This window comes from Helicoverpa armigera, chromosome 8 (genome assembly GCF_030705265.1).
Source record: "Helicoverpa armigera isolate CAAS_96S chromosome 8, ASM3070526v1, whole genome shotgun sequence".
NCBI lineage: Eukaryota > Metazoa > Arthropoda > Insecta > Lepidoptera > Noctuidae > Helicoverpa > Helicoverpa armigera.
In genome coordinates, this window is record NC_087127.1 from 13,042,804 (window position 1) to 13,069,706 (window position 26,903).

Consider the following 26,903-nt stretch of genomic DNA (forward strand, 5'->3'; position numbering starts at 1 on the left):
TTAAGGTTTATAAATTAAAGAAAGTCCACCGCGTCTATCCGTTTGTATGCTTGGGTAATTAGTCTCGATTCAACAGATTTTTCTAACAATGTAGTACTTTACTCCTCGTTTCTCCCACGTTCCTGGGGAACTAATTACTTTCCATATCCAAAACCGAAATGCACACGCTCAGAAATACCGTGGCTTCCTATTGGTAATAGATTTTTGACATCGATTCACTAAAGCCAGCTATCATCCGAAACGCGAGTGAAACCGCGTTAAAACAGCAAATATGTAGTTTATAATATACCTTTGCAAAGGATAATCAGACATGGTCCGTGATGCGCCTAACCACAGTTTTTCATGAGTTATTTTAACTCCTCATTACAAAGGCTTTCTTTTGAATGAAGTATGAAAATGTCGACATCTATCAACTTATTATTTTAGTTACAAATACTGCGATTTTGAATACATTTAAGGCTGTATTTACTACGAACTATTGTAGACTCCATTTGAGTAGGCACTCAATAATAATAGTATAAGGAGATCAGCCAGCTGCGCAGGACTTATTATAGTGCACAAGCATTTGCTTGGACACAGGTGCACTCACTATTCCTTCACTCTCAAAGCGCGATGGGACGACAATTCGACTAACAGCCAGTTTCTTCATCAAAGTTAAAGCCAAAGTAAAAGTCAAAGTAATGTCTAAAGTAAAAGTAACGGTTAAATTCAATTTTTCTATGAATTTTGCTGTCACTTTAGCCTTGAAAAACGAATTTGAGCGTTACTTTAACTTTAGACATTACTTTAACTTTAACGTTTGATGAAGAAACTGGCCGTTAATGTGATAAATAAATGCGGTTAAAAATCAATTTAATTACAATAATAACAGTTAATAAATCAATTGAATCATTATTTTATTTGTTTTATATGTATTCGTGTAAAAGTCCTATCAAGTTAAGTGCCTACTCAAAGGAGTATATAATGTATTTGGTTAAATGATTCTGATCAAAGTGATTGATTGACGTTGCTTATACAATATTTATGAAGATATTTTAACCGACCTTGATGAAGTTTGTACAATATATCTATTAATTTGTCACCGGAAAATAATAAGAATCGCAAATTTATAATCATAGGTCAAATTATAAATACACATATCCTACGAGAAAGGATCCAAGGTGGACAGACGACCTTATAAAGGTCGCCGTCGACGCTGGATGCAGGTCGCCTCCAACAGGTATCTGGGGAGATCTAAGGGGAGGCCTATGTTCAGCAGTGGACGTCCTATGGCTGAGATGATGATGATGATTTCCTACGAAAGTTTATAATTTTCCTAGGCAATTTATAAACTTACGGATTTTATTTATCTTCCGGTGACATATTCACTAATTTCTAACATCGCCCGGTCAATATTGATAATGAAATTTTGACCTAAAATTACATATTTACACCGCTCTATACACGAACTACATGTTTTACCTACTTCATAGAAAAGATGATTTGAATTTTTCTATTTTTGTACAAAATGTAGGTAGAAAAGATTGTCTTTCTATTTGTAAGTAGTCCATCTAATAGTTTTTTTTTCTAATTTTATAAACCGACTTCAAAAGTTTCGAGTTTTTCTGCAGAAAATAGAATGATGTTTTGAAGTTAAGAATTCGATATTTTTTATCCATCCCATTTTTGTGCCAAAGTGCCAATCGCGATTTTTGTTTAATTGTATTTTTCTTCAAACAACTCGCTCGAATGTAATTACAAAATGGGTGAATCGACCCCTTCAATAATGTATGATGTCCTCCTAGCCGATTATCGGCTACGGCGGCTATTCTCATGTAAGGAGATTACCCAACTGCGCAGGACATATTATAGTGCACGCGCACTTGCTTGACTGCGGTGCACTCACTATTCCTTCACTCTCATAGCGCGATGGGACGACAATCCGACACCACCGGAGAGATCACAAGCAGGACCGACATTAACGTGCTCTACGATGCACGGGTGTATCAATCACCAACTTCCAGGCTCCGGGCTGCTTTGTGAAAGTCTTCTAAAACCCACTAAGAGATTTCGGTCCGAATTCACTACTACCCAAAAATGGCTATACAGTTTTGAAGTCGGTTTATTTTTCAAAAGTCTTCTCATGTTTTAAGCTGCAAATTAAATTCTAACACATCATAGAATTATTTCAAGTTTCTTTAAAATCTATAAACATTGTAAGAAGCTTGTCTATTCATTTTAATATTGATTTCTTTTGACATAAGTAGCGCAACAGTTGGCCGATTAAAAGTTGCCTGAAAGTTGCATATTGTTGTATGGTCGAAAATAAAATCAATATTATAAATAAATTACTAATAAATAAATTGTTCTGTGCGTAAGTAACTTTGTGAATATTTATGTTATATGTATTTTTTCATATATTGTATTAATACTGTTTTTATTCTTCATTATAGGAAGGAAACTTAAAACTATTATGGCATTTTAGGATTATTATTTTAGAATAATAGTAATTTATATTATGTCATAAACTTATAACTTAAGTGGCTGACAGTAAATCATTGAAAGTTGCCACGCAGTTGCTACACAGTTGCGACGCAGTTGCTGAAGTAATACAGGAAGTAAATCGTTTGTGCGGGTTTTTATACACATGAAAATTCCCTTCATTTATTTAGATGCGAGATAAATTAAATTATTTTTTAAAAAAAATATGTTTTGTGCTGTTGACAAGTAACACATATAGCACATTTCATATCTGAAAAAATGAACAAACTCTCAAGTATAAATTAAATCCAAAATAACCCGAGAGAAAACATATTTTTGTTAAATTTTCTGTTGTTCAACTGTTGCGCAACCTTGCGTCCAAACTGTGTTATACAATTCACACCCTCATCAAAATTCCACAGTTGCCCAACAGTTGCGCAACAGTTGCGCCACAATAAGTCGCCAACTAAAATTACACTAGTCTTACACTTAATGTTGCAACGCGTTGAAGTATCGCAGCAGATCGCTGTCGGCACGCTGCACCCACGCAGCGTTAAGTGCGATCGTATCGAGTGCCGCTGCGATGCCGCGAGCATCGCCGAATAGCTCTTTGAACTGTTAGATAAAGCATAAAAATATGAGCCGACTTTCCAAAAGGAGGAGGTTATCATGCCGAATGGTGAGCTGGTTAGCTGGTTGTCAGACTTTCTGACCCCTAAACACCAGTAATGTCTGCCAAAGGTGTTCAAATAACATCCGGGATCGTCATGGCAAGATGGTATCCAGGTTACAGATCAAGGCAGGTAAATCAAGTGATTTCTTTTATGTCATATATATGATGAAAACGATCAGTAACTAAGGAGGCGTGCAGATTTCTTAAGACATCAACGAGAAATGGACGGGGTCCAAAGAAGATGTATAAGGGCGGCGGCGGAGCTAGTAACATTCCTCGTACCCAGAACACCCGCATTTTGTCGCGCTACTTTCTTAGGAGATTTCGATTATGACACTTCCGCTCGTCATTTTATTCTCCACGGTTGAGGAGGCCAGACAGGCAGTCGCTCCTTGTGGCACACTGGTACTCAGCTGCATCCGATTAGAATGTAAGCCGACCTCAGCATAGTTGGGAAAAGGCTACGCAGATGATGGTCATAGAGACACTTACCCGGTAATAGTCATAGGGTACGGGCAGACAGCGCGCGGCCGCCTGCAGCGCGGCGGGAGGCAGCGCCACGGCGGCGCGGAGTATGCGCCACACTGATTCTGCGCCACGCCACCTAATATAATATACGAGTTTATATCATTACCAAAGTCATACTAAGCTTCAAGTTTCAATACATACTCTTAGTTTAAAACAAAGTCACTTACCGTGCCTAGATCCTATCCGTCAGTTGCACAAAGCTCCATTAAAGTTAAAGCTTCTTTAAATCTATTGCTGACTCTTTCTTTGTCAACAAGATAAAAGAGTCAGCAATAGATTTAATGAAGCTGTAATTTTAATGGACCTTTGTGCAAGTGACGGTATGTATGCTGAAATCTTCGAAACTACGCAACGGATTTTGATGCGGTTTTTAATAGATAGAGTGATTGAAGAGGAGAAGAATATTATTTAGTAACAGCAATCTGCCCGTGCGAAGCTAGGGCGGGCTAGTTATGAATAAAATAATTCTATGTATGTATTTCCTTCATAAGTATTCTGCAAAATTTCTGCTTCTAGGTTCTGGATACGGGGTAGTTTCAGATTTATTCTTAACCAACGTAGTCAGTCAGATTCTACCTATAAGTACTAAGTAGGAAGATGACTAAGATATTACCTGCAAGTGGCTGAAAATAGAGCTGTGACCCACATCCTCCACTCCCGACTCCGCTGCGCTTCCGTAGACAACGTAGTATACGCGAACCTATAAAAAGATAAAAGATAAAAATATTAAGATGATGTCCTCCTAGCCGATTGTCGGCTACGACGGCTGTTTTCTTTAAGGAGATCAGTCAGCTGCGCAGGACATATTGTAGTGCACGCACATTTGCTTGGACTGCGGTGCACTCACTATTCCTTCACTCTCATAGCGCGATGGGACGACAATCCGACACCACCGGAGAGAGATCACAAGCAGGACCGACATTATAACGTGATCTCCGATGCACGGGTGTATCAATCACTTCCAGGCCCCGGGCCACTTTGTGAAAGTTTCTAAAACCCACAATGTGATTTCGGCCCGTCCCGAATCGAACCAAAGACCTCGTGCTCAGCAGCCGCGCTTGCACCAGCTAAACCCACAAGGCGGTAAAAAGATATACACACGTACCTATAGAACAGCCAATCGTCTGTAGGTGATGCTAGAGCGATGAGTAGTGCTCTATGAGAGTACAGAGGTCTGGGTGCAGCGTATGAGGCAGTTAGGGCTTTCCAACAGGCTTTCAAGCTGGTTCGCCGTGTGTTCGGACCCCGGCTGTGAAGGCTGCCTAAAAATAATATTTAAAACCAGGTTAAAACCCTACCAAAACGTAGCAGTTTTAAATAACCAATAGAATACTCCACTCAGGACTCAGGGATACACAGTGGGCAGAGATTATTATGAGGATTTTCCCCTGACAAAAACCCTACTAATATTATAAATGCGAAAGTAACTCTGTCTGTCTGTCTGTTATGCTAACCGAACTCTACGGTGAAGCCGCGAGCGGAAGCTAGTCAAAATATAAAATCATTCATTTTGCAAGAGACAGGCCACAAATAAGCCCGCCCTTACCACTGCCTGTGTTTTCGATAGCAAGACAAAGTAATGGGACAAACTCTAAAGCGATATAATTTTCTGTCCGTAAGTATTAAACAGGTATCTGTGGAGATCTAAGGGGAGGCCTACGTTTAGCAGTGGACGTCCTATGTCTGAGATGATGATGATGATATACATATATTTATTATATATTTATAGATTACTGCTTCGCTTCGCTTCGTCGGCGTACATATGTACATCAGAAAATGGAGAACAGGTTATAAATTACCTCTTGATATATCTCAGGGATAGTCGTGTTTGTCTCAAGCCAGGCATCGAACAAGTCCACCGCTTGCTTTGTCACTTTAGCGTTCTCCCACTCCACGCCAGCGGTCAAGAGCGCTCCACTTAGCCATCTGAAAATTTAACAAAATAATGCTATTTTAAATCTTGTTTAAACACCCAAACGTAAAAAACAGGACATTATCATCTGCCAAGCCTTTTTCCAACTATGTTGGGGTCGGCTTCCAGTTTAACCGGATGCAGATGTTTTATAAGGAGCGACTACCTGTCTACCTCTGCCTGCTGCTCAACCCAGTTACCCGGCAACCCAATACTCCTTTGGTAAGACTTCTTATTAAAATCGGGACATAAACACTATCTAAAGCTCTGATATATTAGTATAACCAGTCTTCACAGATTAAATAAATAATAGTTATTTGTTATACAAGAGTGCAAAGTTGCTTTTAACCGCGGGCTCAATTTTGATGACCGAGCAAGCGAAGGATTCTAATTAGAATCCTGAGCGATAGCGAGGGAATCAAAGAGCACAAGGTGAAAAATCTTGCACTCGAGTGCAACACGTAACTTTTCATCCCACCTCATCGAGGAAATTACTAAATGCAAAAAACAAAATGGCGCGCACATATGACTATCAAATTAAAAGATGTACATATTAAAGTTCATTTATTTGAAAACTCAGTTTAAAAATGAAACGAGGTTAAAAATCTACGTAAAAACAATAATAAAAATTACTTAATTAATTGAATAATTATTTTAAGCAGTATGTATGTATGCAATTATTTTAAGCTGTTTAATATGAATTTGTTTGAAAAGTCTTATCAAGATTGTCACAAATGGAGTATCGCACACGATGTTCTAAATTCAAATCACTTTGCCGCTCTAGAGGGTAAAACGGCTTTGCGCTCAGATATCAAAGGGTAAAACTACTCTTTCCGAGATGGTGGGATGAAAAATAATTAATACAGAACCCGTATCAGATTAGCGGTGCACACTACACAGTCTTCACAGATTTATATATTCCATACCAAACTTAATTTACCTTCGAGCTTCTGAAGCCTTTTTTAGTCTTGCTTTCTTCATAACTTGCTTAGAGTAGTTAGGTACAACACATTGAACAAGCAATGATTTTCGACAAATCTAAGTACATGAACAAATTATGTAAGCAGTCAATTTCAGAATAGCTAAGATCCGAGCTACTATTGTTTGGCAAGAATTAAGTATCTCCGAAATGCACAAACGTAAAATATCTTCTTAATATATTTCTTAAATAAGACAGAGACAGAATAATAGAGCACTTAAAATTTACAACGTTTAAATATCCTGTCGTGAACGTACACAAAATAAAATTCACTTACAACAAATCTTCCCCAACCCTCCTGCTTGTATCTGCTCAGCAGTATACACAACCACTTGAGGCGGGTGCAATGTCTTCAGCAGCCTGTTCAGATGAGGTCCTGAACTCCCCAGTCGAAGCAGCTCCCTCCACCAGGAGAGATGAGTGAGGACCACTCGCCAGGGAGCCCAGTGGGTTTCTGTGCTTAGACGCGCTGGAAAGAAGAATAGAAAATAGTAATAATGCTGTCCGAACCAACTGTCGGCCATGGTGGTTGTTCGTTAAAGAGATCAGTCAGCTGTGCAGGACATATTATAGTTTGGGCACGTTTGCTTGGACTGCGGTGCACTCACTATTCCTTCACTCTCATAGCGCGATGGGACGACAATCCGACACCACCGGAGGAGATCACAACCAGGACCGATGCTAACGTGCTTCCCGAGGCAAGGTGTATCGTTCACAAACTTTCAAATAACGGGCTATTTTTGAAAGTTTCTAAAAGCGATTTTGCTCGACCCGGGAATAGAACCCGAGACCGAGAGGGAAACCCGAGTATGCCCTAACACAGCAGTTTCCTCTTATGTACTCCCTTATATACCCCTCCTACGTACTCCCTTATATACTTCCCTGTGTACTCCCTTATATACCCCTCCTGTGTACACCCTTACATACTCCCTTAAATACTCAACCCGAGTACTCCATTATGTACTTTTCCTGTGTACTCTCTTACATATTCCCTTATACACAGCGGTCAGGATAGACAGGTACTCACCGGCGGCAGCGATAGCGCGGCTGGCAGGCAGTCGCGCGGCGCGGCTCAGTACGAACGCGTCATCCAATAGGAGAGCTCGCTCGGCCGCCGCGCCGCTCGCGTATAGGAGGCGTAACGTTGGGCCGCTGATTCTGCTGACTGGGAGATGAGGGGATGGTGAAGGTCATCAGGCATATAGATTCAAGGCTTTAAGGGGCAAAGATTATCAGACATTGAGGTCAAGGCTTTTGGGGCACAATAATCATTAGGCATCTAGCTTCAAACTCTTTTCACCTTATTATAAAATGTGGTTTCAATAAAGTACCAGCTTTTGTACCACCGTCCCGAACAAGATCAGTGTGGACTAAAGCTATTACTAAAGCGGGTACTTCTTAAAACCACGTATTATAATAAGTTGGCTTGGGACAAAGATCATCAGTCATCAGGCTCTCTTGCTTCTAATGTTTTGGGGACAAAAGTCATCAGGCATCAAGCTTCAAATGTTTTGGGGCGAAGATCATCAGGCATCTTTCTTCGAAGCTTTTGGGGACAAAGATCAGCAGGCGTCTAGCTTCAAAGTTGTTGGGGACAAAGATCATCAGGCATCTGACAAAGATCATCAAGCATTTAGCTTCAAGGTTATTGGAAACAAAGATCATCAGGCATCTAGCTTCAAGGGTTTTGGGGACAAAGATCATCAGGCATTTAGCTTCAAAGACTTTGGGGACAAAGGTCGTCAGGCATCTAGCTTTAAACCCTTTGGGGACAAAGATCATCAGGCATCTAGCTTTAAACCCTTTGGGGATTTGTCCCCTACTAGATGCCTGATGATCATCAGGCATCTAGCTTCAATCGCATAACGGTCCCAACTCACGATACAGAAAAGCATTTTGTAGCGATAACATTGAAAAGACCCAAGTTAGCCCCAAGTTAGCGACAATATAAGTTTTCTTTAAATAAACGATATCTTTTTACCATGAATTTTCACCATCAATTTTCAAAGTAAATAGTCATTCTCATAATAATGGACGTTTATGTTTTCGATAAACTTGGACGAAATTCCCCAAAACATTGATAAGTAAAGAAGAACATACAAACTACATATAAACTACTATTTTAGTAGAAAATAATTACCTCTCCATCAGTTCTATCTTGAGGAGCGACGCGGTATAGTCCCCTCGCGCCCACGTTATATCTCACCCACTTGTGTCTACCCAAGTCTGGTATCACCACTGCAAAAATATATTGTATGTCATACTCGTTTTGTCTTTTACAAAATGGTTTAGAGAAGTCCAATGATAGACTGTAAAGGATACAGTTTCGGCGGAATTTTCCGCTGCATTTTGATAGAAAAAGAGAGTTCAAAATAGAAGAAATGACAGGAATACTGATTTCTAAATAAATACTAGGGCTTGTGAGGTGATTAAAACCTTAATAAGGAAGGTGGTTCAACTTACTTTCAGTATCGTTCATCCATATTAAATGCGTGACATTTTCCGCCCACCGTGAAGTTCTCGTTTTATTCTCTGCGCTGACATCATACCTGCACAAGATGAACAATCAATGTAGTTTCGCACGACATAGATAGAGCTAAAATTATGTCGGCTTGTCGCCCCTCTGGGGTGTAGATGAGCGTGAAGAATAGTGAGTGCACCTGTGTCCAAGCAAACACTGTGCACTATAACATGTCCTACGCAGCTGGCTGATCTCCTTATTACATGTCAGCAGCCGCCGTTGCCGAAATTCAGCCTGGACGGTATTATTAAAATAAAAATCGGTTGTCGGTCTGTCTACTATCTTGTCATGAAGAATTCCTCCGTGCTTTTCAAAGCACGTCAAATTGGTGAATCCGGCAATCATTTGAATAACTTTAACGGTAGTCAGAAACCGCAAAGTCTGGCAACTCTTACTAAAGAATATCGAGTTGGGTACTAGATTAAGGAAGTCAGATAGGCAGTCGCTCCATATAGAGCACACTTTCTTACAGCTGCATCCGGTTAGACTGGAAGCCAACCCTAACATAATTGGCAAAGGTTTTAAAGCAAGTGATTAATGTAAGCACATGTGATTTACCTACCTGTTTCAATTATCTCTGTCGCTTTAAGGTTTTCTGTAAGAGAATCCAAGTCTGGGTTAAGCTCTCCGTTGTGCATTTTCTGTATTGCTTCTGGGTTTCGTGTTTTTAGTGAGCAATAAAGAATAAGTAATAATATACGTGTATTTATTACATTGTTATCGGCAGGTGCCATAGTTCCCGTAGTTTCCCCATTCCTAGTCCATTAGCATCCCATTACAATAGCCCAAGTAGTTTTCATCCATAGTTAGCAATAGTTTAGCACAGAACCGGGGATTGTCCCTGGGTACATTTCTATAGTGTATACAGGGATAATCGTAGATTTTGTGTCACCATTGCATTAAAGTTGTCTCAAAGGGCTTCAGCGTGTTGGCTTCGGCCCCACGTTCGCCTCCCAAAAATCCGGGACTCTATAGTCCCGAGGTCCGGTAGAGACATACATAATAATAATATAGACTTACCAGGTAGCATTATGATAATTCTGCGTAACATTCTTCCACGCAGTCACATTATCTTCCTCCTCTACTAGTGGTCCTACCACGAAGGTGACTGGTATGACCCACTTGTGTGGTGGTGCTTTAGTGGCTTTGTAACCTAACCTAACCTAACCTAACATAATTGGCAAAAGGCTAAGCAGGTGATTAATATAAGCACATGTGATTTACCCTACCTCTTTCAAATATCTCTGTTGCTTTAAGGTTTTCTGTAATTAACCCAATTCTGGGCTAAGCTCTCCGTTGTGCATTTTCTGTTTTTCCTTTTTTTTCCTTCTGGGTTTCGTGTTTTAGTGTGCAATAAAGAATAAGTAATAATATACGTGTATTTATTACATTGTTATCGGCAGGTGCCATAGTTCCCGTAGTTTCCATTCCTAGTCCACTAGCATCCCATCACAAAAGCCCAAGTAGTTTTCATCCATAGTTTAGCACAGAACTGGGGATTGTCCTTGGGTACATTTCTATAGTGTATACAGGGATAATAGTCGGTTTTGTGTCACCATTTCATTAAAGTTGTCTCAAAGGGCTTCAGCGTGTTGGCTTCGGCCCCACGTTCGCCTCCCAAAAATCTGGGACTCTGTAGTCCGAGGTCCGGTAGAGACATACATAATAATAATATTGACTTACCAGGTAGCATTATGATAATTCTGCGTAACATTCTTCCACGCTGTCACATTATCCTCTTCCTCTTCTAGCGGTCCCACCACGAAGGTGACAGGTATGACCCACTTGTGTGGTGGTGCTTTAGTGGCTTTGGTGGGGGCGGCGGGTCGTGGTGGTGGGTGGAGTGGTTGTGGTGGTGGCGTTTATATCTTCTTCTGTGTCGGTGAAGTTTTCTGTAGGAAATAGTTGAGTTATAGAACATTTTCCGAATATTATAAAAGCAAAAGTAGCTCAGTTTGTCTCTCGTCTCGGTGTTCACGTCTATTTTTAAACTTTTAAGCCTTACTATCGCGGCATGAATCAAATGGGATGAAAAGTTATTCTCTTTCTCAATACCTATGTACTCTTTCTTATGACTTCCTTTCAGAAACTCCCTTATGTACTCACTTTTAACTCTTTTATTTCTACCCTATGTACTCCTTATACATATACTAGCTGGGAAGTGTGTTGCCCTTCTTCTTCCCAGCAAAAAGACATAGGAAGTGGTGAAGGGTGGGCGTTTTGGTGGCTGTCTTTAATAAATTTCTGACGTTCAAAAGTGCTGTTTTACACGCCAAGTTTGAATGAACGATTATGATTTTATCTTCTGTTCTCCCTGACCACCTACTCTACCCATATCTCTCTTACATGTATTACTTGTTCTACTAAAATTGGTAGTTTAGTAATAGTTTCAGTATTCGATCCTCAATTAAACTTACCAGGCTCATAAAACAGTTCGTCCAAATCAGCTCTCAGGTCCATGGTGAGGAGAGAGTTCACCATGGTGGATCTACCTCCGGTGGTTCAGCTGACATCACGAATCTGGAGATAAAGTTGTATCATTATTTGCTGTCATAAAAACTGTTATGTAGGTTATATTGAATAATATAAAACCTTATTTTTGTTAATCATTAAGATATAGATAAAGAATCATTGGTATTTTTCTTTAATTCTTGAAAACAGTATTTGAATTCGAGAATCAAGATCTTTTAACTTTTATGTTACAAGTGCTGGGTGCCAAAACTAATTTGGCGCCCACCGTGGGACTAATTGATTAAAAAATCAACGATTATACAGAGCGTTTAAATAAAGCGTGTTACCATCAAAATGTTCCTACTGCCTATTTTAAGTATATGTGGAAAACTTTAGTAAAAGTTGTACGTCATATCTAAAAAATAATTTAGAAACAAAAGTAACCACTTTGAATTAACTAAATGTTGAAATATATTTATATCAAGTGCTACAAGGTTTAATCACCTAGCAAGCCCTGGTGTCAGAGTTTTCAAATCCTCCTGACGGCTTCTGACGTGGAATCAAGTAACAATAATGGGCATACACACCTTTCTTGCTTCAAAAGCACATCATTGCCTAGCGAAGACGCGCAAAGCAGTGGATATCCAGGGCGTTCACACCACCCATCCCATGCGTTACTGCCTACTCCATCATCTTGACCGTCACGTTCTAATGTTTCGCCAGAGATCCCTGGAAGAAACCATGGATAGTTGTAAATTCAGATATTTTATTTCATGAAAGTTTATCTATAGCCTACAGTTTTGTGTGTGTATGTATATAAAAGTACTATCGACCAATGCCATGTATGACCACACTTTGTCGAAAAACTGTCAAAACAATGTAGACTAACTCCTTTACAGTGTATGCCGAATTTCGACTTTATTGTATTTGATTGTCTCGACAAAAATTTGTTTTGGGTCACAAATGTCATTGGTTGATGGTACATACACGTTATCTATTACATAACTCGGCATAGATATGCTTTAAAATTAAAAGGCGTTCTAAAGTATCAACCAAACTAACACCTTTGTGCGCGAATACATGTCAACAGTGGATTAGCGCAAACGTAACATATTTTGTTATTCGCGAACTATTTTGGTGGAATCCTCCGCAAAACTATAGCTCAAGTAGCGCGTGAAATCAAAGAAAATACTTAATTAATTATTACTGAGTATAAGTTATAGTTACCTGGCATCAGCACTAGCGAAGCGATGGTCGCGCAACAGTCGCGCGAGAGCGGCGCGACGGCCGCCTCGCCCGCTGCCTCTATTGCCATGCTGACTATAGCTGCACCCTGCAATAAATTATTTGAGAACGTTTAACTTTTAAAATTTATGTAAATATATCAATAAATAAAGTAAAAAATAAATAAGTTTGCAATATAAAGTAGAAATATTTTTACTGTAATAAATTTTATTTATACATAATTACAATAATGATAAAACTACCATTACTGTAGTTATATTGAATAGGACGTGTATAAAAAGTATTTCTGAATGAAATGACAGCTGTTTTAATGTTCTACTTTGGTCCGAGAAATCAAATTGGCGCCCAACGTGGGACTAATTTGAGTCCAGTTTTTAGTAAAAGGATGGGCAGACGGTTTATTAAGATGTTCTACATAAAAATTAAATATTTTATGTAGAACATCTCAGAAAGCATCTCATCTTAAAAAAATCTAGACCTGGTTAGATAATGGTTTTAAATTGTAAATGAATGAAATCTTAAATATAAGCTTTTACAACATGGTTGATTTTTCTAGATCCCATTTTTGGTTGAAAATATAATTTGGCGCCCAGCCTGGGACCAAATGATCAGAGAAAAGGTTTTGGCTTCAATTTAGGCATAGGCTACCTCTACCCGATTGCGGGAGGTGGGTGAACAGCTAGTTAGTCTATATTACCTTGTGTAAAGACAGTTCATCAGTAGCACTCTCTATGTCTGCTCGCTCCAGCCGCGGTGACGCCACCGCTCGCACCGAGTTACTTGAATCTAACCTGCAATGTAAAAGTTTATTTTATTTCATGGCGTTTTTCAGTTCGTCAAGTTGTCAGGTCACTTGGAATAATAGAGATACTTCAGACTAAAGAAGTCAATGACGGTGGAAGCTAATTAATTAATAATGGCGTCCACGGCCGATTATTATGACTGTTGTCATATAAGAAGAAGTGCCAACTGCGCAGGACATATTATTAGCGCACGCACATTTGCTTGGACTGCGGTGCACTCACTGTTCCTTAACTCTCATAGCGCGATGGGACGACAATCCGACACCACCGGAGAGAGGTCACAAGCAGGACCGACTCTACTCGGGCTCAGCAGCTAGACCAAGGACGCAGTTAAAGTGGCTAGCTCTATAAAGCTCACCTTAGAGCCGGCAGCACATGGTCCAACAGTAGCGCGTCTGCCGGGGTCTGAGCGTCACTGTGAGGCGGAGCGGGCACCTTCTCTGCGAGAACTGATGTCAGAGCTTCTAGAAGCCACACAAAGCATACCTCACTGCTGGCAGTCTATCTAGCTGTGTGCTGTGTTCATAGACAGACAGAACTGTCTACCTATTTCCCTGACTAACTGAACTGTTTCCTGGGCTGGACAGATACTCTCACGATGAAAAATGTGGTTTGCGGACGACAGTTTGACGTGACAACGTCAAACATGACAGTAGTATATGAGCCGAAAATGCCTCCCTCTCGTTCGTGCCACGTTCTCGTTGCGAAACGGGACATCGACAATGACGTCAACTTTTCGTGCATGCAGTCCGTAGTATCGAGTTATTAGACGTTGTCATGTCAAAACCTAGCTATATAAAGCATACCTTAGAGCCGGTAGCACATGGTCCAACAGTAGCGCGTCTGCCGGGGTCTGAGCGTCGCTGTGAGGCGGAGCGGGCACCTTCTCTGCGAGGACTGATGTCAGAGCTTCCAGTAGCCACACAAACCTTAGAGCCGGTAGCACATGGTCCAACAGTAGCGCGTCTGCCGGGGTCTGAGCGTCGCTGTGAGGCGGAGCGGGCACCTCTCTGCGAGGACTGATGTCAGAGCTGCTAGTAGCCACACAAACCTTAGAGCCGGCAGCACATGGTCCAACAGTAGCGCGTCTGCCGGGGTCTGAGCGTCGCTGTGAGGCGGAGCGGGCACCTTCTCTGCGAGGACTGATGTCAGAGCTGCTAGTAGCCACACAAACCTTAGAGCCGGCAGCACATGGTCCAACAGTAGCGCGTCTGCCGGGGTCTGAGCGTCACTGTGAGGCGGAGCGGGCACCTTCTCTGCGAGGACTGATGTGAGGGCTTCTAGTAGCCACTGGGATGACCACCAGCGGGGATACTGTGCCGCCGAACCACTGGAGAAGAAAGATTTAAGGATGTTTATTTATGTATTTGGCAGAATATTTGTGGTTTTGAAAAAGAATAATCATGGTGTTTCTTGCCCGTTCTTCTCAATATGGTAGTAAGCTACTTTTGGAATAAGTAACTAGAACCAAACTTCTTTATATTTCTGACGCTCATAAATCCTCGTTAACGCCTGAATGAAATAAAATTTTAGTTTAATTTTAGTAATTTAATTTTAGTTTTTGACTTGTGCAAGTAAATAAATAATGTTGTACAAAAAGAGGTGCAGCAGTGGTGGAAGGTAGTCCTACTAATAAAAGTGGTTCGTTCCTCATTCACGCAAAAAGTTAGCTAATCGATTTTGGCAGTAATATTGCACATACATCAGATTAACATGTAGGATACTTCCTATACATGTTCTGTAAGTGGTTCTCAAGGCACATATGTATGTATGTAAAAACGCGGGGAACAGCTAGGGTAAATAGACAAAAATGCTATAAAACTTTAGGTGTGTTACCTGCTGAGCTAGCAACCTAGCAATGGTCTTGGTATCAGATAGAGTTGTAGGTGACAGGGTGATGAGACCCCAACCTTCAGAGTATGGGTTCCCGCCTTCAACCACCACGATATCTGGAAGAAAAACAAATGTTTAAGTGTTGTGTATGTGTGTGTACATGTCTATGAGTATCTGTCAACATATCCGTGCGATACACATATTTTTGTCCCTACTAATAGGGAAAACAATTCCAACGACTGTAATGGTTGTTTCCTGATCAAGACGTATTTGCGAAGGCGCGGTAAAATGGGATTCGTAGTGGCCAGGTTTTGAAAGCACAAATCAGTTTTTAAACAAGTAGATATGTATATAAAAAGATGGTTAGACTGGCAGCCGACCCCAACATAGTTGGGAAAAACTCGGAGATGATGAGATGATGATGAAGTAAGTAGGTAGGTGTATAATTGAAATGACAAACTTACCAAACTTTGGAAGAGGGTATGAAGTGTTCAGCTCGTAAGAGAAATGTTGGATGGTCTTCTGCACCCATTCCAAGAGAGGTCTGGAGAAGGAGATATAGATAAATATATATTTTGACAGGTTAGCCAAATTATGTACCTACATATGTTTATTTCACGAAAAATCTACTGGGTGGATTTCGATGAAACTTGGCAGAAGCACAAGACAGAAAGCATCCTCCTAAATTATAGTTAAGTGCAAAAGTTGCATGTATGAATGTTTGTTCTCTCTCACACAAACAAAAAATAAAGAATGGATCATGATGAAACTTGGCATACATCTAGTTTATTTTATTCGCCTTATTTTTAACCGAGTTCAAGAAAATGTTCCCTTCGGGACGCAGATAAAACCACTTATGTTTTATTTCATATTAGCTGATCCCGTGAACTTCGTATCGTTTAAACCCTCCCTGGACCTATACAAACATTTTAAAACCAAAACAGCTCAATCGGCCCAGCCGTCCTCGAGTTTTAATCAGACTAACAAACAACAATTCATTTTTATTTATATAGATAGAAGATTAAAACGTAATATTATGTTTGTGAATAAATAAAAGAGAATAAAACAAAATTACAAGGCAAAACAATAAAATCATAGGTTATTCCAAATTCAAAAACTCACCCAGATTCATCCAATATAACTTGCTGATCGCTATACAAACTAATTTCTGGCGGCAAAACCTCTTCCTCTGGCTCAACAGTCGGTTCGGGCACCATCGTGTTCACTTCGGTAATGTTCGGCGCGTCCGTCGGTAACAGCGGCGCCGCTCGGCGTTGTAACCGACAGACGGCCAGCGAGATCATGTGCGGAGCCATCGGCGGTGTTGTTGAGAACTCGTCTTGTAACTGTAGGGTAGGAAGTATTTTTGATACATTGATGATGTCCTCGGCCACAGCATGGTCTATTATAAGGAGATTAGCCAACTGCGCAGGTCATAGTGCACAAACATTTGCGCAGACTCAGGTGCACTCTCTGTTCCTTTACTCTCTGCGCCCGAATGGATTGCAATCCGACACCACCGGAGAGAGATCACAAGCAGGACAGTAACGTGCGACACGATGCACGGGTGTATCAATCACCAACTTCCAGGCTCCGGGCTGCTTTGTGAAAGTTTATACCCACAGAGCGATTTCGGCCCGACTCGGGAACCGAACCCGAGACCACGTGCTCAGCAGCAGTTCGTCACCTACTGAGCGACTGCATATCATCATGTCTGGCCAGGTAGGCAGTCGCTCTAACACTATAATTGAAACTTGCTTCATCAAGGTTTATTAGGAGCAACCTAGGCGATCAATTGAACAGCAATAGAATTGATCGTCTAGGTGGCGCTTGAGTGAGTACTCACCAGTCGATGTCCCAGATAGAATCCAGCTTCTTCGGTAGCCACTATCGGCATATTGGTGAGAGATACGTGGAATCTGTGAAGTTAAAACATTTCACTTTTAAAATTCAAACATGAAAAGTTGCTACAGCTTAACATATGAAAGCAGAAGAGTCTAGATCTGCTGAATTGGTAAATCTTGTCTCACTAAAAGTAAAAGTAAAGCAAGCATGTGAGAACGAAAGCGTCTCGTATAGATTTTACTTTTCAAATGTTAGTTTTTGGAAAAATTGGAGATTTGGTTTATATATTAACATTTCTTTCAGCCTAAAGAAAGAAAATATACCTATTCACTGCTGGACCCCAAAACTGGGGCAATTTGGCCCATACTGATCGCGCTGAGGCATGCATGTTGGTGTTTTATCTGACCATACTATCAGAAAAGTATGTAATGTATATGCTCACCTGTCCCTCACGATGGTAATTTTGAAGGAAGCTCTGAAGTGCGGTTCATCGAGACACGGGAACGCTGACCGCGCGTGCGTCAGCCAGAAACGGAGACTGCGCAACGACTGGAAATAAATAAACATATCATTATTATATGTGGGTTCATTTATTTGATCTCAGCTCCCACGTGTGATTGCATCCATGTCACAAGAGAACTACTTCCCGCATCTGGTTTTTCGGACAGCTATTGTCTGAGATAACCGAGTTCACAAATAAGATCATTCAGCTCTCGTGCGAAGTACTTCCCATGGGTCGGGTGCAACAACTTGCATAAACAAGCTAATGTCAAGTAGTAAGGATTTGGTAATTATAAGTGGCTGAACCAAGGGACATTTTAGACAACCTTTTATTTGGATCCTACGGCTACGGTATTCTCGCACGAGATCCCGCGGCCCAAGTACACGAAGGGATCCAGAAGGAAACATGGTGGGGTTTAGTCAGAAAGAGTCTGACACTCCCTCACGCTGCACCCAAAGCGGGAGGGTTTCTTTACAACTTCCCACAATATTAAGGTAAAATCGCAACAGTTGGTTATATAGATATAAGAAACTTACTGTCGATGTGTTCCAGTTAAGAAGAAGCCTCGTTGCTTGTCACTTCTCTCAATTTGGTGATGAAGCGGAGACTCAGAGTGTAGTTGTATTTTCGACGGAGTTTCTCCTATAACAGAAGACATAAAAGTTACTTTTAATTCTTGTCATCATCAGCGTTATCATCAGCGCAATGAGCGTTAATCAACACATAACCTCAGTACGGATGAATTGACCTTTTCAGTTTTAATTTCCAGGTTTCCTCAAGATGTTTTCATTTACTTTACTCAGTCACTATTGACAATAAGACATATACCCGCCTACCCTTTATATGACTGCCAACGACAGCTAGGACCCACAAATTATCGTGCCGTGCCTTCTAAAACACGCAACAAACCAGATGATACAGATGAACTCTAAACACTTATTTAAACTATTTTCTTAACAATACATTATTGACACTTCGGGACTCATGGGCCGGCTTTGATTTCGCCCAAAAGTTTAAGCATTACTATTCAACTTGGCAATGCAGCCAGCCTTTTGGGTACACTGCCGGGTGACCTATATTAGTTTTAAGTTTCTTTGTTATGTAAACGTAGATTTACCTACTTTATTTTAAAATAATGTACAGTCTATCTTTTTAGATACATTATTAACTTACCTTAAACTCAATATAACTCTGATCCGCCTGTGGGTACTCCAACGTCTTCGCGACCTTAGGGCCGAGAGACCTCCAGACTTGAACAGAGCTCGTTCAGTCACATTCATGTCTCTTACGTTGAGGACCACGAAGGTTGTGTCCCGGTCGACCTTGAAGTCTATTGATACTTCGCCTGAAAGGAGATAGGAGGTTGTGAAGTTTTTGGGGTGTGAAAATTAAAGTAATGCCCATTTTCACCAACAAATACCTAAATTTAGGGATCTCTTAAGAGCATTTAGGGAACGCTTATACGAATTTCGTTTTCACCAAAGTTGAAGTGACACTTAGTTAAGGAAACGTTAAGAGATTGTTGGTGAAAACGGGCATAAGTGGATAATTTGAAGTAAATCAAGGCCTGCTATAGATTATACTGAACCGGTTTAAAAGAAATTTAGTGTTTTTAAACAGCTGCGAAAAGTGGTTGGATTAACTGCTGGTGAGAGCTAGTTTCCTATATAACAGTAGTCTAGATAGAATCTATGGACTACTAGCTAGTTTCCTATGTACATAGTTTAGGTACATAAATTACATAGTTACGAAGATTCGATAGTATAGAATCTTTGGCATTTTTACTATTTCCTATATATTCAATATGGTCAAACAACGGGTTTAGGTTTTCGGTACCTAAACATTGTAGATTAATAGGTAGGTCATTCCAAACAATCTGATAACTCTTATAAAAATACAATTTAGGCTCAAGTTCACTTACAACATAAAAACGTCAGTTGTTTTAAAACAACTGTGAAAATTGAACGTAAAATCTCTTCTCTTACCTCGTAATTCTCCAGTGGTCAAGTTAGGTGTAGCCACAGACTGTAATGCTTAGGTATGATGAAGGTAGGCAGGCGAGCGCCGCGCCACGGAAACACTGCGCCGTTACTTGCTATGCGCTCTCTAAAATGCGAAAATAATAGATATAATGTACAATGTAACAAATAATAACAGACTTCATTTCAGGAATATGACTCAATCAAGTACAGTGACTTCTAATGGGTATACCTCAAACCTTCTCCTAAGTCTGACAAATACTATACTGAAAAACGCATCAAAATCAGGTCAGCCAAATGTGAGATAATTGCACACATTCATACACGTCAAATTGGGAACTTCTTTTTGAAGTCGGTTAAAACTGACTAAAAACTTGTATGTTTTTATTTATATACGTTTCGTAAAAGCGGTGTGCGAAACTGTGACGCCCACCAATGGTCCTCTAGTTTATTTGTTCTAGCAAACAAACAGTAACAAATTGCATATGCGTGCATAGCAGGCACACATAAAACATTAAATTAGAGTATATGTAGTCGAAGTATTAACTCACTTGTTAGAAGCTGCCACGCCAGCTTCAGAATCCGTCGGGGTTGTCCTGGTATTAACGTCGCTTCTCCCGCACATGGGCAATCTGTAACAAACATCATTATCAAGATAAGTACCATTTCCATACTATTTCACCAGTTCCGGCGTCATCCAGAAAATTTTCTGGTCCATTAGGTGCATCTCAAAACATGCAAAGGTATAAACAACTAAATTACAATTTGTCGAGAAAATTAAAATCAACGCCTCTTTTACTTAACTAAACCATTATACACAGTATGTTTTTCCTATTTATACATCAACAAGAAAGAAGTCCAATTTGACAGATAATGGGTCAACTGGTCACTAGTACTCAACTACCTCCAGTTAGACTGGAAGCCGAACCCAACATAGTTGGGAAAACGAAAGTAGTCCCACCTGGCGCCAACAATAAATTGGTCCCATTCGGCGCCAAAACCTCTCAACCCAATACAAACGAATTGCAAACGAATATTCTTATCTATAACTTACCCGGTTGTGGAGCAGCATACACCACGATCAGTGCCGTCGCGAACATAGCAGAGAACAGGACTGCTGTGAGACATAGCGCTCGTCTCTGTGAGCATACCGCCACGGAGCCTCGCGGAGCTCTCGCTTCTCTCGCTTTGTCTGTGTCTGAAATGTAAAGAAAGTACTGTTAATTTATACCTGTCCAGTGTCCAGTGAATCATATGTTATGCACGACTGATTTACTCAGTTTTGATGAAGGGGGCAGAATTAGCACTCGTCTATTAATATTCTTAAGAATGGATAACGTGTGCTTAGTCTCAAATGGTTTATTTCTAACCTCTAAGGAGTTTGATTATCTTCTTTATGACGCAAGCAAATTCAATAAATAGAAATCTCCACTCAAAAGGAAAAGCAAATTAGCGGAAGAACAATTAGTTAATTTGAAATGAGTTTTGACATTAGGACAAGAAATTATCTAAGTATTTCGGTGTCGTTGGGATCGTTTGGAATTACAAAGGCACGAATCAAATCAGAGAGACGTCAAAATCAAAAGACCCTTTGTATGCTCTTGAGAGGTAAACAATTGCAATTGACTTACCAGCTAGAAAAGCGACATCATCCAGATCTTGATCCACCATGTTACGCCAGGCAGCTGCTAAACACAAACAATATTGTGCTGTAATACTCTGAACATAAGGTCTAAACTTACAATATATATACCTCGCAACTATTTAAAAATGTTGATAAAGATAAAGGAACAATCTCTAATGAAAATTGCAACTTGAAGTAACTACTGGTGCCCAAGCGCATAGATAGATATTTGTTGTGGTTGGGCGCCTGCGAGCGACCAAACATTATTACATTGGTCCCACCTGGGCACCAAAAGATTTGAGTCCCAGTTGGGCGCCAAAACATATTTACCTTACTACAAAACTTAAACATCTGTTGAACATTTGACTAAAAAGTGGGTTCAAAATGGACCTTATTTCAACGTCATAATCTGTAATTTCTTTGACAAGTGTTCAACAGATGTTTTAAGAAGTTTTTGTGGTACGACGCGATGGTTAGGTACTAGGAGGGCCACAAATCCTAGATCAGTTTTAATACCATTCACATCGGTGATTTGTGTAAAATGTATCAGTAACTGCAAAGTGGGAAACCACAAAGGATTAGTCAGTAATGATATCAGAATCATACCCTTAGCTGAACCGTTTCTATCGGCTTTGTATTTGCCGATCGGCTCCATCTGTATGCCGTCCATTCACACCGACGCCGGCATGCCGACGATCACCTGGAACAGAACACGCAATGGATATAGTACTTATATTAACTGTGGTAGAAGTAGAACTTAAACTGCAAGCCGGCCTCAACATAGTTGGGAAAAGGCGTATCTTTTAATGGCCGTCCCCAATATATTCTGTATCTGTTGTCTTGCTTATTAGATATAGATTTTTGAAATAATTTGTACAAAAGAACAGATAGTCTATCTGTTCTTAACGTGCGGTTCCTAAAACAAGAAACTTTGCAATGTACTTTTCGTGTTCAATCAGTTTTATTTTTAAAAGTTGGAAGAGTAAATATGAATTTGTAAGAGAATATTTTTCAGAAATAAAAACGTGGAAAGCATACTTTACATAGTTCAAACAAAAACGCGATAAACCAAAAAATACTTCAACTTCTTCACGAAATAAAAACAAAAGCACAAAACCAGCGCCATTTTCAAGCACCAACAACACTGAAATTACTGAAAACTGGAAAAACTTTTTCCACAAAAATAAAGTGACGAGGGAAAGCCACGGAGGAAGGAAAGATAGCGGAGATGCCATAAGGAAGATAGGTCAGGCGCCTTCTTGTAGGTCTAAGCTACGTACGGTAGGTGTGATCAGTTACTAGAACTAACGAAGCGTTTGGGTTCCTTTGTCAAATCAAAACCAATCTATCAAAGAACAGTCTTGATTGATCGGTGATTTCATTCATAATCCGAGCCTTTTCCCAACTATGTTGGGGTCGGCTCCAGTCTAACCCGATGTAGCTGAGTACCAGTGCTTTACAAGGAGCGACTGCCCTATCTGACCCTCAACCTAGTTCCCCGAGCAACCCAATACTCCTTGGTAAGACTAGTTGTCCCCTGCCTGCCTAAGATGTTAAAACTGTCCTTTCCCTGGGCAACCCAATACCCCTTGGTTAGACTGGTGTCAGACTTATGATAATCGGTGATTTCATTTTGAAAACAATGGGTGGGTCCATAGGTTTGTAAGAGTGGAGCTAGTAAAGTTCCTCGTTCCCCGAACACCCGAATTTTGTCGCTCTTCTGTCTCTGGAGATTTTGCGTTATGACATCTCCGCTAGTTATTTTTTCTCCATGACAAAACGCGTTCAGCTCCGCTTGAAAAGGTTCAAAGCGAGTAAAGTGCTCTATGAAAGCGAGACGTAAATAATCGACTAATTACTCCCCACTCTAGTTTCTCTGTGGTTTTAGTTCGTCATTTCCTGTTGATCTTAGTTTGAACGGAACGTGGGGAGTCGGTGGCGCGTGAAGAGGAAAATGACGGAGGGGACGTAAATATTGTGTGAAAACTTTTCAGTAAAGTTTCAGTTGTTTTTGGTTCCATTGTGAAGTCTAGCGGCAGTTTACCCACCTTGGCTATGGTTGGTGGGTAAAAGACAATTTCCAACAGATTTTATGAAAACTGGGAGACAGTGGTGGCATCGAAATTAAAGACCAGCCTGTCTCTTTTTGGTGCAGCTGACAATCTGCCGAGCCGTTTCCAACTCGACTTTCAGTTCAACCGAATGCAGCTGAGTACCAGTGTTTTACAAGGACAACTAAATACCCTAAGTAAAACTGGTTGTTCGATTTACTGGCTTTAGACTATCCGTAACGACTGGCAAAGATGTTCAAATGACAGTCGGGACCGAAACACGATCATTGGTGTCCAAGTTATACTTAGAAACTACATACAAACTTAGAAAATTTGCATTGGTACTTGCGCTTTTATTTGAGAGGTTGGTTCTTTCTGATGATTGGACATTTTTAAAAAATCTTGATTCCAATCTAAGATTTCAGTCGATCTGATACCGGCTAAATACCTGATCTTTGTAATGTAGGTACCTACATACTACCATGCATCTTCATACTGATTTATGAGCCTGAATAAACCATCGGCCAAGAAAAAGTTGGCAGTTTACAGTGTGCTTTTATAAAAAATCGCAAACAAAAACAAACACCCATTAAAAGCCACAAAGAGGCGATCATACGGAACTCATTACCCCTCTGACGCGTACACAACGCCGCCATTTTGTATCCCTTGCATTCCCGCGCTTTTGCACGCAAGGACTGTAAGTCCGGTGCCCCATTAAACTAGCGAGCTAAATAATGGTCTTATAGTTGAGGCAGGCTTTTAAAGAATGTTCTCGAAGATTATAGTACAGGCTTTAGAGGATAAAAAGATGAAATAGCAATTATTTGAGGTTATAAAATGTTGGGAAATTTGTGCAAGCACCATACCCCGGTGCCCCATTACATTCATCATCATCATCATCATCAGCCTATAGCAGTCCACTGCTGGACATAGGCCTCATTACATTCGGTACGAACTAAATAAGTAATTTTCTTTTATGTTCTTGAAGATATTAGAAGCTTTATAGATGATAAAGAGTGATTTTTGTTTGAGGCAACTGAACCGTTTTCAAAATCTTTCACTGTGGGAAATATACACTTTTCCCAAGTAATATACGCCATATTTTATCCCGGTACAGGCAGTAGTTCCTACCGAATCCCACCATAAGAAACCGCTTAAAACAGCTAGTAAGTACATCATATTTTCACAGATGATAGACACTCGTGTCACTTGACAGGCGCACAAAAGAGTTTCTTATAGGGTTCGGGTTTCTCCCTTTCGAGGTGCAGCCAGTACAACCCTTAAAAAATTTCGAACGTATCAGGAAAATTTTCGAGCTGTGTAAATTGTCAATTTCCGTCTAGTCGTACGGAAATTGCTCGGGTGTTGCAATTAAATCTTCCGATGCAACTAAGTCTGTACATCTCTCACTTTTTGAGTTATGTTATGACAAGCTCACTATAGCTTATGGTATTCATTTATTTATTTTATTTATTCTTCAACCTTATCACTAACATTACAGATATACAATCCAATGCGTTAGTGAGGCACTTATATTATTTCTTACAAACACATTCATGAATTAGTATGGTTAAAGAAAATGCATAGCAATTAAAAGCGTCTGCCAAAACTCTATAAAAACATTTAAGTATATCGGTAAGCCAAATTACTTCGCTCGAGTGTTTCCACAGCACCGTTGAATTGATTTTGCAATATATTACGCATTGTTATGTATTGCTATTGGGGTACCGAATAAATAAATAAAAATCATATTCGGACAAACGTGCCAAAATTGAACCATTATGTATCGTTTTATCTTTAAGAAAGTTTATTCATTATCTTTAAAACTTAACTGTCAATGCGCATTAGTGATTTCAGACTCAAATATTTTCAGATTTCCTCACAATGTTTTCCTTCAACTATGGCGTCTTAAAACAAATGTAAAACTTAATATCCTAGGTTTAATAACTGCGTCGTTCAATTAATTATGTTTTAATTCCATTTCATTTACTCAAGCTATTAATTGAGAACCAATCACTTAGGTTTTGTTTGTACTATTATATTTACCAACCTCCATATTACAGATCTATCTACCACCTAATATTTTATCCATCTGTTGATTCACTTACGAAAGATAGATTTTGAAATCAATCCCCAATTCCCATACTAGTGACGTCTAATTCCTATCTTTAGTAATCAAATCAAGAGATAGAATATTGAAGCGACCGTAAGTAGATAGGTACATACATTACCTTACCTTGATCTAATGAAAATTGACACTGAAAGATACCCTAGCTGTCATTGCTATACCTGTAACCTACTTACTTTTATTTAAAAATAACTTTTGATACACATTTATATAGCTTTTCGCTGACTATATGTAAGTCATTACATTAATTTTCCTGTGCTATTAAGAAAATTAATTACCTACGTTGATTAAGATTTTATTTTTAATTATCAAAGTATTGGGCTGCCTGTAACTGGGTTGAGGAGGTCAGACAGGCAGTCGCTACTTGAGGCACACTGGTACTCAACTGCATTCGATTGGACTGAAGCCGACCCCAACATAGTTGAGAAAAGGCTACGCATAAGATGAAATGATGTGATTAAAATTGTATTATTTTAAGACCTTTTACTATATCCACAAAATAAGCAACATGCAAGATTATTCCTAACTTAAATAAAATAAAACAAAACATTAAAACCCGAATTTCTTAAAGCGTCATTACAATTTTAACTAAAACACTCACCGATCGGTTTTCCACAGAAATTATTCGTTCAAAAACACTATATTTATGCACACAAAACACAGTATTTTCTTTATAATATTATTATTATTTTGCACAAACAATTTTAGATCACAATTTCACGTTGTGAGCACGAGGAAGTCGGAAAATAATGCTTGGAGAAAATCGATGGCGCCCATCAACCTAGCGTGAGAAAGAGATGGGTTTATGAGAAACTCTCGAGTGAAAAGGAGTAAGAGAATGTGTCAATGTGTGAGTGCAAAATGGAGGGTGATTTTGTGTTTGTGTGCGTGAATAGGGTTCGTTTATGAAGGGGTACTAATGGTAGTTGCTTTTTCGAGTTTTGAGTGGGAAAATTTATTTTTATTTTAATGTGTAGATTGATCATTTAATTAGTTTAATTTATTATCTTTCATCAATAAATATACCATTTAATATAGATATGTATATTTATTTTAAAATTCGAATAGTAGGCAGGTAATTTCTGAGATCTGCGCGTTTTCATTTAATTCGGTTCAATTATTTTAGCGTTAAAACAAAACAGTCAGTGAGAGTTAGTTATCTACTTTCGCATTTTAATATTTAGAGCACGATATAAGTTACCTATATAGTATAACATATGCATATTTGAAGCATTTATGTTTGTTATGACGTTTTGACAGACTTTAAAGAACATTTTTCTAACCGCCGAGAAAATTCTTGACGTACCTGGATAAAACATAGTCCAGCGCAGATAGGTAATGTAGCTTCCTAACAGTGAAAAAACTTTCA

The 26,903-nt window shown here is 39.7% G+C and overlaps 1 protein-coding gene across 1 annotated transcript; it reads right to left on the minus strand.

Moving 5' to 3' along the window:
- Positions 1–2,878: 2,878 nt before the first annotated feature.
- Positions 2,879–26,269, minus strand: LOC110378637 (uncharacterized). Its single transcript, XM_064035826.1, is given in 40 exon segments — positions 2,879–3,075; positions 3,626–3,737; positions 4,275–4,361; positions 4,767–4,881; positions 4,884–4,923; positions 5,461–5,587; positions 6,847–7,021; positions 7,580–7,717; positions 8,149–8,164; positions 8,693–8,790; positions 9,016–9,101; positions 10,757–10,888; positions 10,890–10,965; positions 11,491–11,553; positions 11,556–11,593; positions 12,112–12,239; positions 12,241–12,253; positions 12,752–12,809; positions 12,812–12,857; positions 13,467–13,560; positions 14,747–14,884; positions 14,886–14,902; positions 15,409–15,521; positions 15,870–15,949; positions 16,528–16,751; positions 17,252–17,324; positions 17,693–17,786; positions 17,789–17,799; positions 18,289–18,343; positions 18,346–18,394; positions 18,926–18,993; positions 18,996–19,097; positions 19,738–19,764; positions 19,767–19,858; positions 20,283–20,322; positions 20,325–20,363; positions 20,786–20,929; positions 21,363–21,419; positions 21,962–22,055; positions 26,136–26,269. Coding segments are annotated over 39 exon segments (3,255 nt in total). The 5' UTR covers positions 22,026–22,055; positions 26,136–26,269; the 3' UTR covers positions 2,879–2,949.
- Positions 26,270–26,903: the final 634 nt, after the last annotated feature.